Source organism: Salvelinus sp. IW2-2015, unplaced genomic scaffold, assembly GCF_002910315.2.
Source record: "Salvelinus sp. IW2-2015 unplaced genomic scaffold, ASM291031v2 Un_scaffold1716, whole genome shotgun sequence".
Classification (NCBI taxonomy): domain Eukaryota; kingdom Metazoa; phylum Chordata; class Actinopteri; order Salmoniformes; family Salmonidae; genus Salvelinus; species Salvelinus sp. IW2-2015.
In genome coordinates this window covers 82,308-96,723 of record NW_019943104.1, presented here as the reverse complement: position 1 = coordinate 96,723, position 14,416 = coordinate 82,308, and the positions used below count along the sequence as shown (strand labels likewise).

Here is a 14,416-nt window from a genome sequence, read left to right as displayed (position 1 = left end):
AGAGTATTTTGTGTAGATCGTTGATTTAAAAAAATAAAAAATAAATGTTTAATCCCACTTCGTAACACAGCAAAATGTGGAAAAAGTCGAGGGGTGTGAATAATTTCTGAAGGCACTGTAAATGTAATTCACTACAAGAATCAACAAGGTTTCCCACCAAAGTATAATTGCAAGTGCAGACTTTGTGAAACTGCAATCCATCCAATACATTTTAGATGTGAATCGACTAAATATTTGGCAGGAATGAAAGACTTTCAAAAGAAGACAGAGGATGTCCTGAAATGGACACTACATCTGAGACTGCAAAGGCTGTACACATAAGAAATACATCAGTACACTTCCATTTTACTAGTAATTTCTGTGGCCATTTCTTGACAATACAAGTGGAGCATACAGAGAACCCAAGGTTATTGTTGGGTTGCTGCTGCATAACAAACTATATACATCTCAAACTTCATTAAACCGTTCAGCGATATGATAACTTTTTTGGTCCACAGGCATCTAATGGCTGTAGTATGGTGTAGGCCTAGTAGATGTTATGGAAATCTATTTGATATACAGTGTCACAAGACTGACTGGAGTGTTTACAGACATATTCAATCTCTCCCTATCCCAGTCTGCTGTCCCCACTTGCTTCAAGATGTCCACCATTGTTCCTGTACCCAAGAAAGCAAAGGTAACTGAACTAAATGACTATCGCCCCGTAGCACTCACTTCTGTCAGCATGAAGTGCTTTGAGAGGCTAGTTAAGGATCATATCACCTCTACCTTACCTGACACCCTCGACCCACTTCAATTTGCTTACTGCCCCAATAGATCCACAGACGATGCAATCGCCATTGCACTGCACACTGCCCTGTCCCATTTGGACAAGAGGAATACCTACATAAGAATGCTTTTCATTGACTATAGCTCAGCCTTCAACACCATAGTACCCTCCAAAATCACTCCCTGTTCACCCATGACTGCGTGGCAACGCACGCCTCCAACTCAATCATCAAGTTTGCAGACGACACAACGGTAGTAGGCCTGATTACCAACAATGACGAGACAGCCTACAGGGAGAAGGTGAGAGCCCTGGCAGAGTGGTGCCAGGAAAATAACCTCTCCCTCAACAAAACAAAAGAGCTGATCGTGGACTTCAGGAAACAGCAGAGGGAGCTCGCCCATATCCACATCGACAGGACCGCATTGGAGAAGGTAGAAACCTTCAAGTTCCTCATCGTACACATCACGGACACTCTGAAATGGTCCACCCACACAGTCAGTATGGTGAAGAAGGTGCAACAGTGCCTCTTCAACCTCCGGAGGCTGAAGAAATTTGTCTTGGCCCTTAAGACCCTCACAAACTTTTACAGATGCACAATTGAGAGCATCCTGTCGAGCTATATCACCGTCTGGTATGGCAACTGCACTGCCCGCAACCGCAGGGCTATCCAGAGGCCGATGTGGTGCTGTCTGCCCAACGCATCACTGGGGGCACACTGCCTGCCCTCCAGGAAACCTACAGCACCCGATGTCACAGGAAGTCCAAAAAGATCATCAAGGACATCAACCACCCGAGGCACGGCCTGTTCACCCAGCTATCATCCAGAAGGCAAGGTCACTACAGGTGCATCAAAGCTGGGACCGAGTGACTGAAAAACAGCTTCTATCTCAAGGCTATCAGACTGTTGAATAGCCATCACTAGCCGGCTATCACCTGCTTACTCAACCCTGCACCTTAGAGGCTGCTGCCTTAAATACATAGACATGGAATCACTGGTCACTTTAATAATGGGACACTAGTCACTTTAATATTGTTTACATTCTGCTTTACTCATCTCATATGTATATACTGTATTCTATTCTACTGTATTTTAGTCAATGCCACTCTGACATTGCTTGGCCTAATATTTATGTGTTTCTTAATTCCATTCTTTTACTTTTAGATTTGTGTATTGTTGTGAATTGTTGGATACTACTGTACTGTTGGATTTAGGTACACAAGCATTTCGCTACACCCACAATAACATCTGCTAAATATGTGTATGTGACCAATAAGATTTGATTTGATTTATTTTCTAGATCAGGCCTATGAACTGAACATTCTATCGTCTTCAATTCCTTTTCATGAAAAACACAATGCCATGATTGAAAAGCACCTATTGTTTCTTTGCCATTATTGAAACTGCGAGTGATGTAACAAGTGGAACTCAATGGATTTTCTCATGGATTTCCCAAGGGTAGAGTATAGTCAACAAGTTACGATACTCTCTTTGACATACAGTATATTCACAAGAAAACAGTACAATCTGTTCTTTATTGCATACTGTATTATAGGAAACCGTTCGGTCCATAAAAATTGTCACCTCAAATCTTCTGCGTACTGTACTTCTGGGGATTTCACTCTGCAGGTTCTGTCTTAAAAATAGTGCAAATTCTGCTCCTAGAGTTTATACAACTAAATCTATTTCTATGTCTGTTTCCCAAACTTTGGCTAGATGAGTCATCTGAAACATCAGACTGAATTTATTCTCTGTTGACTTTGCCCATGCTACAGCCATTTTAAATTCATGGAGTCGATGCCACAGTTCCTCGGCTGGACGGTGTACCACTGGACCATTGAAGTGAAAAATGCCTTCCATTTATGGAGGTGAAATGGTCACTCAATCAATACACTCTCTTCTTTCCAATCAGCAGTGCCATAAAGAATCCCAAGTAGAAAGGTCTTGAGAATTGATTAAACTTGCAGTTTGATATGTCAGTGAGCAACAGTGCCCGTAGGTATAAAATATATTCTGCATATTTTTCTCTGGTGAGGAAAATCTTTTGCTACACATGGTGTGGTCATATTTGACATGGCTAGGTGGCAGAAAAAGTCAATTGGGACAACTAATAAAATCCATAGTCCAACAGTGTTTTAAAGAATACCAAACGTCTATTTAAATGTACTTTTCAATATTTTGGACATCTGCTTATGTTTAGCTGCTTGAAGAGGCCAAGAGGGTGATGGTATCACAACAGGAGGAGACAGCAGAAGCAGAATATAAACTCTGTCTATGTCATCTCAACATGCAAAAAAAGTATTTTTACACCTTGTTAAATAGGCATGATCTCCTATCTGAGTAATTCCACACAAGCAGAAACTGTGCACTCAGTTATAATCCTGAGCAATAAAAGAGAGTGCATAATGTATCCAAATCAATCTTTATCATAAATCCAATCCTGCAGTTTGACACCTGTTCATAACTCTCTACTGAGGTTATGACACCCCTGCCCTGTGCAATATGGATTAAGGCAGTTGTTGTGAGTCTGGTGACTCTTCATTAAACTGCATTCAGTTAGAAACTTCTTGGAGATTTGAGCACAGCTTTTTTTAATCAGTACAACAGACAAATGGACCTCGTCAGCACATACAGTGCCTTCGGAAAGTATTTAGACACCTTGACTTTTTCCACATTTTGTTAGGTTATAGCCTTACTCTAAAATGTATTAAATAATTGTTTCCCCTCATCAATCTACACAAAACACCCCATAATGACAAAGCAAAAACAGGTTTTTAGATTTTTTTTGCAAATGTCTAAAATAAAAAAATGAAATATCACATTTACATAAGTATTCAGACCATTTACTCAGTACTTTGTTGAAGCACCTTTGGCAGCAGTTACAGCATCGAGTCTTCTTGGGTATGACGCTAAATTGGCACACCAGTCAGATTAATCTCTACAGTGTCAACCCTTTGAGGAGACTTCCCTTTGTTGTCTTTTAAACCCAATATTCTTATCCTGGCATTACTTTTGAGGGATATATATGAGTCTTATAAATGTCATGGTGGCCTTAAACAGTTAAAGAGTTTATTTGCAAAACGCTATACCTACCAATTTCATACTTGCTTTTTTTCCATTAGAAATGATTGCTTATGGGTACCTTCATGGTGTGTAAAATATGATTGTTCTAAAAAAATATATATATATATTTTGCTAAATGCTATATATACATTGTTTAGCTGGAATGGATTGTTCGTATCCGGTATATCTGACTGTCATATGTGGTTGTCTCACCTAGCTATCTTAAGATGAATGTGTCCTTCCTATAAGTCGCTCTGGACAAGAGCATCTGCTAAATGACTAAAATGTCAAATGTTTTACATACAGATCTCATATTACTGTATTGAATTATTATTATTTATTTAAATATTGATATCACAAATGAATCATTTGTACATTTCTTTATAAAAATTGTAGTTATTTGTTACATTTGACTGTGTAAAACCTAGCAGTACTAATTATTTATCTGAGAGTGAGGCAGATATACACTGAGTTGTACAAAACATTTGGAACACGTTCCTAATATTGAGTTGCACCCCCCTTTTCCCCTCAGAACAGCCTCAATTCGTCAGGGCATGGACTCTACAAGGTGTCGAAAGCGTTCCACAGGGATGCTGGCCCATGTTAACTGCAATGCTTCCCACAATTGTGTCAAGTTGGCGGGATGTCCTTTGGGTGGTGGACCATTCTTGATACACACGGGAAACTGTTGAGCGTGAAAAACCCAGCAGTGTTGCAGTTCTTGACACACTCAAACCTGGCCTGGCACCTACTACCATACCCCATTCAAAGGCACTTAAATATTTTGTCTTGCCCATAAAAAAAAAAAATACCAACATTTAATTCTCAGTTCTCTTTAAGGAGCATCAAGATTCCGTCTCTTTAAGAAGTGTCTAGAATCATAACTTTAGCTTTATCTATCTTTCAAATGGGAGGGGTTGCCTCTGGTACGGTCACATCCAAATTATTGACACCCTTGATAAAGATGAGCAAAAAATATTGTATAAAATAAATAATACAAATACCGAGCTATATTGTATGCTACATTTTTTTTAAATTATATTATTTTATACTCATTCAGTTGCTCAGAGAGAAATATTTAATTTAATACTTGTTTATTATTACTCAAAAAGATAGGGGTGCCAATCATTTTGACACCTAACGATTATTTTAATCTGCATTAACACTCAACTTTTTTTTTGTTTATCTCAGTTTAACAAACGGCATTGTAGCCTTTAATGGCTTACTGTGTCACTGGGGTATAAAAATTAGGTAACACACATGTAAAATCCATTTGTCATCCATCACCATGGGGAAAGGCAAAGAGCTCACAAATGAAAAGAAACAAATCGTTGTTGACTTTCATAAATCAGGCAATGGGTACACTGGAACAGTGGTAAACTTGCCTGGTAGAGGGCTCAAGTGTGTCTTGTCCCCATGCACAGTGAGGAAGGTGGTTCAGGGGGCAAAGAAAATTCCAAGGGCCACAGATGGAGAATTACAAAACTTTGTCCCATCTTGGGGTCACCAAGTCTCCAAATCTACAATTAGACGCCACCAAACCAATGGGCTATTTGGAAGAGTTGCCATAAAAAAGCTTTATTGTGAGCAACCAACAAAAGCAAACGCCTGGAGTTTGCTAAACAGCATTGGCTCTTGGATTGGAACCAGGTGCTATGGTTAGATGAGACGAAAATAGAGCTCTTTGGCCACGGACACGAGTAATGGGTTTGGCCTTGAAAGAAGGTTGCATATGCAGAAAAGAACGTCATACCTACTGCAAAATATGGAGGCGGATCTTCGATGTTATGAAGCTGTTTTGTTTCCACTGGTCCTGGGGCCCTTGTTAAGGTCAACAGCATCATGAACTCTACCAAGTATCACGCAGGACAATTTAGCCTAAAACCTGGTTGCCTCTGCCAGGAGGTTGAAACTTGGCCGCAAGTGGATCTTCCAGCAAGACAATGACCCCAAGCAAACACCAAAATCCACAAAGTAATGGTTAATTAACCACAAAATCAATATTCAGTCTCCGGACTTGAACCCCATTGAAAACCTGTGGTTTGAATTGAAGAGGGCAGTCCATCAGCACAGACTGAAGGATATCAAGGATCTGGAAAGATTCTGTATGGAGGAATGGTCTGAGATCCTTCCCAATGTGTTCTTCAAACTCATTAAACATTATAGAAAAAAAGGCTAAGTGCCATTTTCCTCGCAATGGGAGGGTGCACTAAGTACTAAAAAAAGGGGTGCCAATATACATTTTTATCTGAGCATGTGCGTTCCCATAAAATATTATAATTATTTGAGCATACAACCTAGCTCAGAATTTGTATTATTTATTCTATACAGTCTTTTATGCTCATCTTTTTCAAGGGTGACAATAATTTCGGATGTGACTGTATATGCATATTCCGTAAAAAATCTCGAACCTACAGTATAAACCCCAAGGCTCCTTTGTCAGATTTTTGATATATTATGTTGTTTATTCAATCTCGCCAGATATGTTTATTCAATCTGGTAATCATCTGGAAATAATAATGGCTCAGTGAACAGTGCATCAAAATATTCCAGTGGGTAATGTAAACCCTGTGTCTGTAAATCTCTCTCGGTACATTGTGAGATAGTTTATAGTTTCATAAATAAACTGTCAGTCTTATATATATAGATGGTACAGTATGTGTATAATCAAAAAATAAACATCAGTGGTTGATAATGTCATCATGAAACACCATTTCATTTATCAATCTTGTGAGTTCATTTTTCTCTGTTCTTACAAACCATTGATTGGTCATTTGCATATTCACTGAGATATGAGACTACATTTAATGTGTATTTAATGTATGAGCTGTTGACTCATCACATCCAGAATCTCACCTCTTTTCTGGACCACTCACTTTTCCTAGAACGTAAACTTCCATATTCCATCCCTGACATGTTAACTTACATCATGCCTGACTCATGACGAAACACGTCTGGCAATGGGTTCAACCAATCTTACATTTTCCTCTGTTGTAAATCTGTATGACTAGAGAGACATCATGTGGAAAACAACAGTATTCCCTCACCTCTGATCTACACAACAAGCTTGGGACAGATGGTCACTTCTTGCACTGATGCTGTCAGCCGTTCAGTGTCCACAGATGAGAGGAACGCACGCATGAGTAGGATGTCCTCAACACAGCAAAGACAGAGGGAACAGATATAACTCCTCCACCTAGAATACCATACAAAGTGACAAATAAGTAGCAGTCTTATTTCTTCTCATCACAGATTGTAATTCTGACAAGGATATGCCTCATGTCCGGTAAGATTACTTATTTTCAGACTCTTAAAACAATTCATGCAAACATTATTTGTAAACTCATGATCACAAATACTCTCTGGTAGGCATATGTCTGTTATGTCTGATCAAAATACGTGATACCACCTATTAATTATCAAAGTGGAAGTTGCTATACAACTCATGTAATGCCTGTTGTATTTGACTATTTAGTATTAAACTGACAATGAGGTGTTCATGTGTCTGACTATATAAATATATATTTTCACAGGGAGTCTCTTTTTGGCAAATGGCTGTGTCCAGTTTTAATTTGTTATCAAAAATGTAAAGTTTATCATCCTGACATCTTAATTATATTCTAATAGCGGAAATCACTTGATTGGTGCCATAGAAAGTGATAGTGTTTTCTGTGTGACTTACAAGCAGAAGGACATGAGCCTCACTACTCCACTAATAGGCCTCTAATTCAATTATCTGGGGATCTGCCTGAAAGCTTATAAGGTCCTTTAACATAGAGTATACTCTGTTGATTAAGGCAACCCAATTTATCCTTGTGTGCAGAGGTAAGTATGCGATCAACAAGGTACATGTGCACATTGAAAGTAATGGTTTGAATGCTGAAGGTATTGCTTTTTTGTCCAGATTTTTTGTTTTGTTTAATTGTGTTACATAGTTTTCAATATTTTTTCCAGCTTTTGAGCCCACCTGCAAGCAACATGGTGTATTCTAAAATATATCATGCCTTTTTGGGGTTTTGGAACGGTATGTCCTACTGTTGGGGTGTTTGTTTTCTTAGCATTGTTCTGTGACTGGAGAACTTTACCATATGTTCAAAACAAAGAGGCCCAATGACTCAGTCGGCATCAAGCCACCCCTCGTTTCCTCATCTGCATCCTCTATTTTAACAAAGGGTCAAGAAAAAAAAGTGTGTGACCCAGATAAAATCTCAGTTTCCTTTTCTGGTTCCTGGGGATAGGGTTGTGGAGTACAGAGGGATTTTTCTTGAAATACATCGTATTCATGCAATCTATTATCTACCTTAGATGTAAATGTGAAGTCTAGATATGAAGAGTCCAGTTTGATCATTTATAGTCTGCCTATTACAGATGTCATATCATTTTCTCTGGCTGTATTTGATTCTCCTCTCCTCTTGTTGCAGGTGCAGGGCAGGAAATGGTCTGATTCACACACTTTTCACAGGAGCTTCCTGTTTCCTCAGCACTTACATTCTAACAACATGAAGCATTCGTCACATTCTTTCCTTGAATTAATGAAGCAAAGTCCTGTCCCAATGGAATACTGACAATATACTGGCTTGGTGTTGACTGTTGACGTATGCTCCCAAATGAGATTAAACCAGGAAAACAACACGGTTACACGGATGGCCTTAATTGCTAACTAAAAGCACGGTCATTATCCAGACCTGTTGAACTTCTGCTCCAAGATGGCAGACCCCAGCTCACTCTTGGTCACTGATGGGGCAGTGCTGAGCCAGGCTGAAGTAGATCAATATATCCTCTCTGGCTTGGCTGAAGTGGATGCATGTGAGTTGGGGTTCACTAGGAAGTATGACCTCATCCCATCCATCGTCTGCTCAGTATGCCTTTTGTTAGGCCTAATCTACTGCTTTTTTGGTAAGTTCCTGACCTGTAATAGAGGACAGTTGGAACTTCCACATGTGTACTCTCAAGACTTACACATTAAAGACATGATAGGCATATCTGCAATTCAATTACAGTATTTCCACAAAACACTCTAATGCTCCACTAGATACATCATCATTTAACCTCATCATACTAACTGAAATGATTTCCTCAGCTAACTCTAAGCCTTATAGTAAAAACAGGAGGGCCAGGTGTTTGACCTAGGCTAGCCAGGGTTATAATGGATAAGCTCCAGGCTAGGAGAGAGGTAGATGGGTCACCTGGTTCTGTTGCATTCCTCTGAGAGAGAGTCAGAAAACAGCCACCTGGGATGATGCAGGCAGCTTTCTGACCTGGTACAAATCCATTAAATGTTGATGTCTGATATAAGAAACGCTTACTACGCATCATGTGATGTAACTTTCTCTCTAATATTCTGTAAACTGTACAGTATACCAAACTCTGACATTTAAACATTTATTTTTAATAAAAAACAATCCCTACTTAGTCAAACCTAGTTCACTTTAGTACATTTTGTTTCCTTCTCCATCTTGTTACTTAACATCCCTCCACTTCTCTCTCTTTCTTTAGGATACCGCTGCTTTAAGATGGTCATGTTCCTGTCAGGCTTCATGTTTGGATCTGCGCTAGTCTGCCTGTTGTACCTTAAGGAGCCTGTGCTGGATACCCAGTTGACTATGGAGACCAAAGCAGGTATCCTCCTGGGAGTGTCTGTACTCTGTGGCCTGGTGACTATGCTGGTACAGACTGTGGGGCTCATCATTACTGGCCTAGAGCTGGGGTGTCTGCTCACCCTTGCCAACCTACTGGTTGTCAGACAGTTTTACAGCCTTACCCCACTATGGGCGCCTCTCGGTGCACTCCTAGCCACGAGCACCTTTTGTGCCACTCTCACACTGCAGTGGCAGAAACTATTCACTGTGCTCTCCACGGCTGCAGTCGGAGCCGCTGTGGTGATGGCATGCGTGGACTACTTTGTAGAGACATCTCTGCTGGCTGGCCATGCGTATGACATCCTGTCTCAGGTTCCCCCTCGGCCCCTCTGCTGGTACAGCTGGGTTATAACAGGCGTGTTTCCTCTATTTAGTCTGATGGGGGTAATGGTGCAATGGATGCTCACTGCCAAAGGAGTGTCCCACACAGAAGGTGAGTGGCACAGTTTCATACAAAATATGGAACGCTTATTTCCTCGATGTCATTACTACTTCATTCGACACTTAGGTTAAACTGACCGGTTACAACATAATTCTGTTTTTTTGTCCCATGCTAATTTACTCTGAATGCCCTCCAGTACCTGTCAGTGGACGACAAAAACAGGTCCAACTGATGCGAATCAGACAGAGAGATGCCCAGAGACGACCCCAGCTGGGCACTTACCGCCATCGCAAGCCTCCAATTCTAAAGCGTTATGCTGGAGACGTCCTGGCCCCAGTGAGTTACTTCACTCCTAATGGGCATGTCCTAATGGGCATGAATGAGCTTGATTCAAACACTTTTTTGAAAAACGTTATGCACATAGCTAATAGACAATTAGTTGCATGTCATGTTTTGAAAGATTGCATTTTTTTCTATCATCCTAGACAGAGGATCAATGCAACAATGTTTTTTCTTTACCACTTTACCTTACAGAGTTACATCCAGAGCCTTCGTGACCGCCAGATGGGTACAGGCTCCTCTAGCAGCAGCATCATCAGCAACAGCACAGTCAACCACACCATGATAGACTTTGAGACAGGCTTCATGGTTCCCCTGAATGCCTCCTCCCTAGTCTACAGGGTCTAAGGGACAAACACCAAATAGTAGGCATCACCTCCCAGTTCCACTAAGGTGCCCAACACCTCTCTCCAGCAGACAATTCATAGACTGTTGTAAAAAGAAAAACAGACTGATACTTGAGACAAGAGATTCAGCCAACTAATTCACCTTGTTGTTTTGTTTATTTTTCTATGTCTAAGGTATCAGACAGTCAATCGTAATATAACCATTGATCATTCCTCAATTAAATAAATTTGCTTTATTTTGTTCAGTTTGCTAATATACATTTTTGTGAAGATATCCATTGTTACAGTTGTTAGGTTCCAATTTTGAGTAAATAACTCACGGACACTAGAGAAGCTTAACCAAGTTTAATTCTTCCAGCTGTAATTCAGACAAAAAACATTTCACACAAGTACTAATATTTAACCCCGTCTCCTAGGCTGAGTCTCCTCCTCCACAACTGAACAGCCAACGCATCTCTGTTGCTAGACAGAACCTTAGTGATATCTGTTCTTCCTCACTTCATCTAACCTCACCCTCTACCCAAAGTGCTCACTCCTCCCCAACTCAAGGCTGTCATGGTTATTGATACCAGACTGTGTCTCTTCTCCTCCCAGAGGATCCCTGATGCCTAACAATAACATATCCTGACACAATGTAAACATTATAAACTCAGCAAAAAAAAAGAATGTCCCTTTATCAGGACCCTGTCTTTCAAAGATAATTTGTAAAAATCCAAATAACTTCACAGATCGTCATTGTAAAGGGTTTAAACACTTTCCATGCTTGTTCAAAGAACCATAAATAATTAATGAACATACACCTGTGGACGGTCGTTAAGACACTAACAGCTTACAGACGGTGGGCAATTAAGGTCACAGTATGAAAACTTAGGACACTAAAGAGGCATTTCTTCTGACACCGAAAAACACCAAAAGAAAGATGCTCAGGGTACCTGCTCATCTGCGTGAACGTGCCTTAGGCATGCTGCAAGGAGGCATGAGGACTGCAATGTGGCCAGGGAATAAATTGCAATGTCCGTACTGTGAGACGCCTGAGACAGCGCTACAGGGAGACATGACGGACAGCTGATCGTCCTCGCAGTGGCAGAACACGTGTAACAACACCTGCACAGGATCGGTAATCCGAACATCACACCTGCGGGACAGGTACAGGATGGCACAACAACTGCCCGAGTTACACCAGGAACGCACAATCCCTCCATCAGTGCTCAGACTGTCCGCAATAGGCTGAGAGAGGCTGGACTGAGGGCTTGTAGGCTTGTTGTAAGGCAGGTCCTCACCAGACATCACCGGCAACGACGTTGCCTATGGGCACAAACCCACAGTCACAGGACCAGACAGGACTGGCAAAAAGTGCTCATCACTGACGAGTTGCGGTTTTGTCTCATCAGGGGTGATGGTCGGATTCGCCTTTATCATCGAAGGAATGAGTGTTACACCGAGGCCTGTACTCTGGAGCGGGATCGATTTGGAGGTGGAGGGTCCGTCATGGTCTGGGGAAGTGTGTCACAGCATCATCGGACTGAGCTTGTTGTCATTGCAGGCAATCTCAACGCTGTGCGTTACAGGGAAGACATCCTCCTCCCTCATGTGGTACCCTTCCTGCAGGCTCATCCTGACATGACCCTCCAGCATGACAATGCCAACAGCCATACTGCTCGTTCTGTGCGTGATTTCCTGCAAGACAGGAATGTCAGTGTTTTGCCATGGCCAGCGAAGAGCCCGGATCTCAATCCCATTGAGTATGTCTGGGACCTGTTGGATCGGAGGGTGAGGGCTAGGGCCATTCCCCCCAGAAATTTTCGGGAACTTGCAGGTGCCTTGGTGGAAGAGTGGGTTAACATTTCACAGCAATAACTGGCAAATCTGGTGCAGTTCATGAGGAGGAGATGCACTGCWGTACTTAATGCAGCTGGTGGCCACACCAGATACTGACTGTTACTTTTGATTTTGACCCCCCCTTTGTTCAGGGACACATTATTCCATTTCTGTTAGTCACATGTCTGTGGAACTTGTTCAGTTTATGTCTCAGTTGTTGAATCTTGTGTCGTGACGTTGTATTAGTTAATGTGACGACTGTTGCTCATCAAATGATTAAAGGTTTCTAATTGCGTGATTAAATGAATCAAGCAATTATTAACTCATTAACCTGGGGCACCATGGGAAAATTTGTTTTATTGAGTTTCTATTTCCCAAATTAACTCAAAGAATATCAGAATATCGATTTTACAACAGTCACTAATTAATCAGTTTCCTCTACAATCTCATTCTGAACGTCGCATAATCCGGGAATCTGCACGGACCCGGGTCCCACCAATGAGTTCGTACCACACAAATCTTAGTTGATTATTTATTTACTAGAAAGCTAAAATGATGATAACATATACACATACACAAAACACAGTCTAGGCTATTGATTAGAACATAGTATAACGTCACCCAAAATGGGTGCTTGATAGGGGTCTTCTGAGGACAGACAGCTCTGTAGCTCAGAGCTCACAGCGTAGGAATGAAACAGTGTAAATACCACGATTCGATGGAGAGTGGAGGCTAGGTGGTCCGGCTTGAATTCACCCGCTTAGACACAGCTACTCATCAGTAGCATGGGTAGAAAAAGATTTCTTTGTCTTCAACCTTGGGTTGAGTTTTGGGTTCGTTGACTTTTTAGACCTYGGCTGCAGCTCGGGTCACTTAGTCTGATMKGTTCATTCTTAACTCACATGTCTTATACCCTCGGGTAAGAAGTGGGCGTAACCGCCTTTAGGGCAATTCTCTGGGTGTACCAAGTTAAGAGGCAAGGTCTAGATTTTACTCAAATCCAATTTTAGACAACTAACTTCACATTTCATCTTTACCAAAACATTCTCTTTGATTTGGACATTTTCCACACAACGTACAATGTATAAACATCAAGCATATCCTAGGAAAACTCTTACAGTTACAATGTTTTCGTAATAACGTCATCTATTAACCTTTAATAACAAAACAAAAATGACATACATTTTCATATTCCATCTATCGTCATGACCACCATTGTGGCTGACGGAAACCATTGTTCCAAAGTCCCTTTATTGCATGTTTAATGTTCTGAGGCTGGTTCTCCATAGTGAGAGGACAAAGGAATGTTGTCTATGGCCAAAGATTTACTATGGGTGTGAGAGGTCATAAAACCCCCACATCTTCAGACCCCTAGATCTCTCCTCCTCTGTTGGGGGTGAGAGATAATCTGTAGGGTTGTGGTCTCCTGTAACCTGACCTGATCAAGACAGTCATGACACTTGTTATGTTCATACAAATATTTACACATGTTAAGTTTGCTGAAAATAAACGCAGTTGACAGTGAGTGTTTCTTTTTTTGCTGAGTTTACATCACCCTCTCTCCCTCAGTGACATTGTTAATTGTTAGGTTCTAAGATCTCCACCTGTCTCCCCTAAACATTAGCAAAGCCATCTAACTCCTACAGATAACCATTAACTTCTGATGTAAAAACCATTCTCTACCATCCCTCAGATACCATACTTCTGATCTATCATGTATCTAGTACAGCAATGTTCAAAGTTTACCCAGAATCCAACAGTTTTATGCACAGTGTACAAGAGGGTGAAATACAATGTGGGGGATACATTACGTACATTGTACATGCCTTGCACAAGAGATAGTATATAAAACATTTTTGTCGCTCTTCTGTTGTCAAAATAAATAAACATCCTTAAATGTTACTATATTTCACCTCATAGGGTTAGGTGATATACTGGCTAGGCTATAGTATCATTACAGTGACAGTCTGGTTCTGGAGGTTGATGTCTTACTGTACAAATGAAATACCACTGACCTCTAACAACCTATAGATCACATTGCAACCATTTTTCACAAGTTCT

General features: G+C 40.9%; 1 protein-coding gene across 1 annotated transcript; it reads left to right on the top strand.

Moving 5' to 3' along the window:
• Window positions 1–6,885: 6,885 nt before the first annotated feature.
• Window positions 6,886–13,880, top strand: LOC112071769 (transmembrane protein 198). Its single transcript, XM_024139202.2, has 5 exons — window positions 6,886–7,116; window positions 8,252–8,726; window positions 9,327–9,902; window positions 10,048–10,187; window positions 10,386–13,880. Exons 2-5 carry the CDS (start codon window positions 8,537–8,539, stop codon window positions 10,536–10,538), a joined length of 1,059 nt encoding a protein of 352 aa, XP_023994970.1. The 5' UTR covers window positions 6,886–7,116; window positions 8,252–8,536; the 3' UTR covers window positions 10,539–13,880.
• The last annotated feature ends 536 nt before the right edge of the window (window positions 13,881–14,416 follow it).

What these genes read in the sequence shown, in the direction of transcription:
- LOC112071769 (XM_024139202.2), top strand. Translation starts at nt 8,537, where the DNA reads ATGGCAGACCCCAGCTCACTCTTGGTCACTGATGGGGCAGTGCTGAGC. An exon ending in CCTAATCTACTGCTTTTTTG is followed by an intron (nt 8,727 to 9,326) that starts GTAAGTTCCTGA and finishes CTCTTTCTTTAG; the next exon opens with GATACCGCTGCTTTAAGATG. An exon ending in CTGGAGACGTCCTGGCCCCA is followed by an intron (nt 10,188 to 10,385) that starts GTGAGTTACTTC and finishes TTTACCTTACAG; the next exon opens with AGTTACATCCAGAGCCTTCG.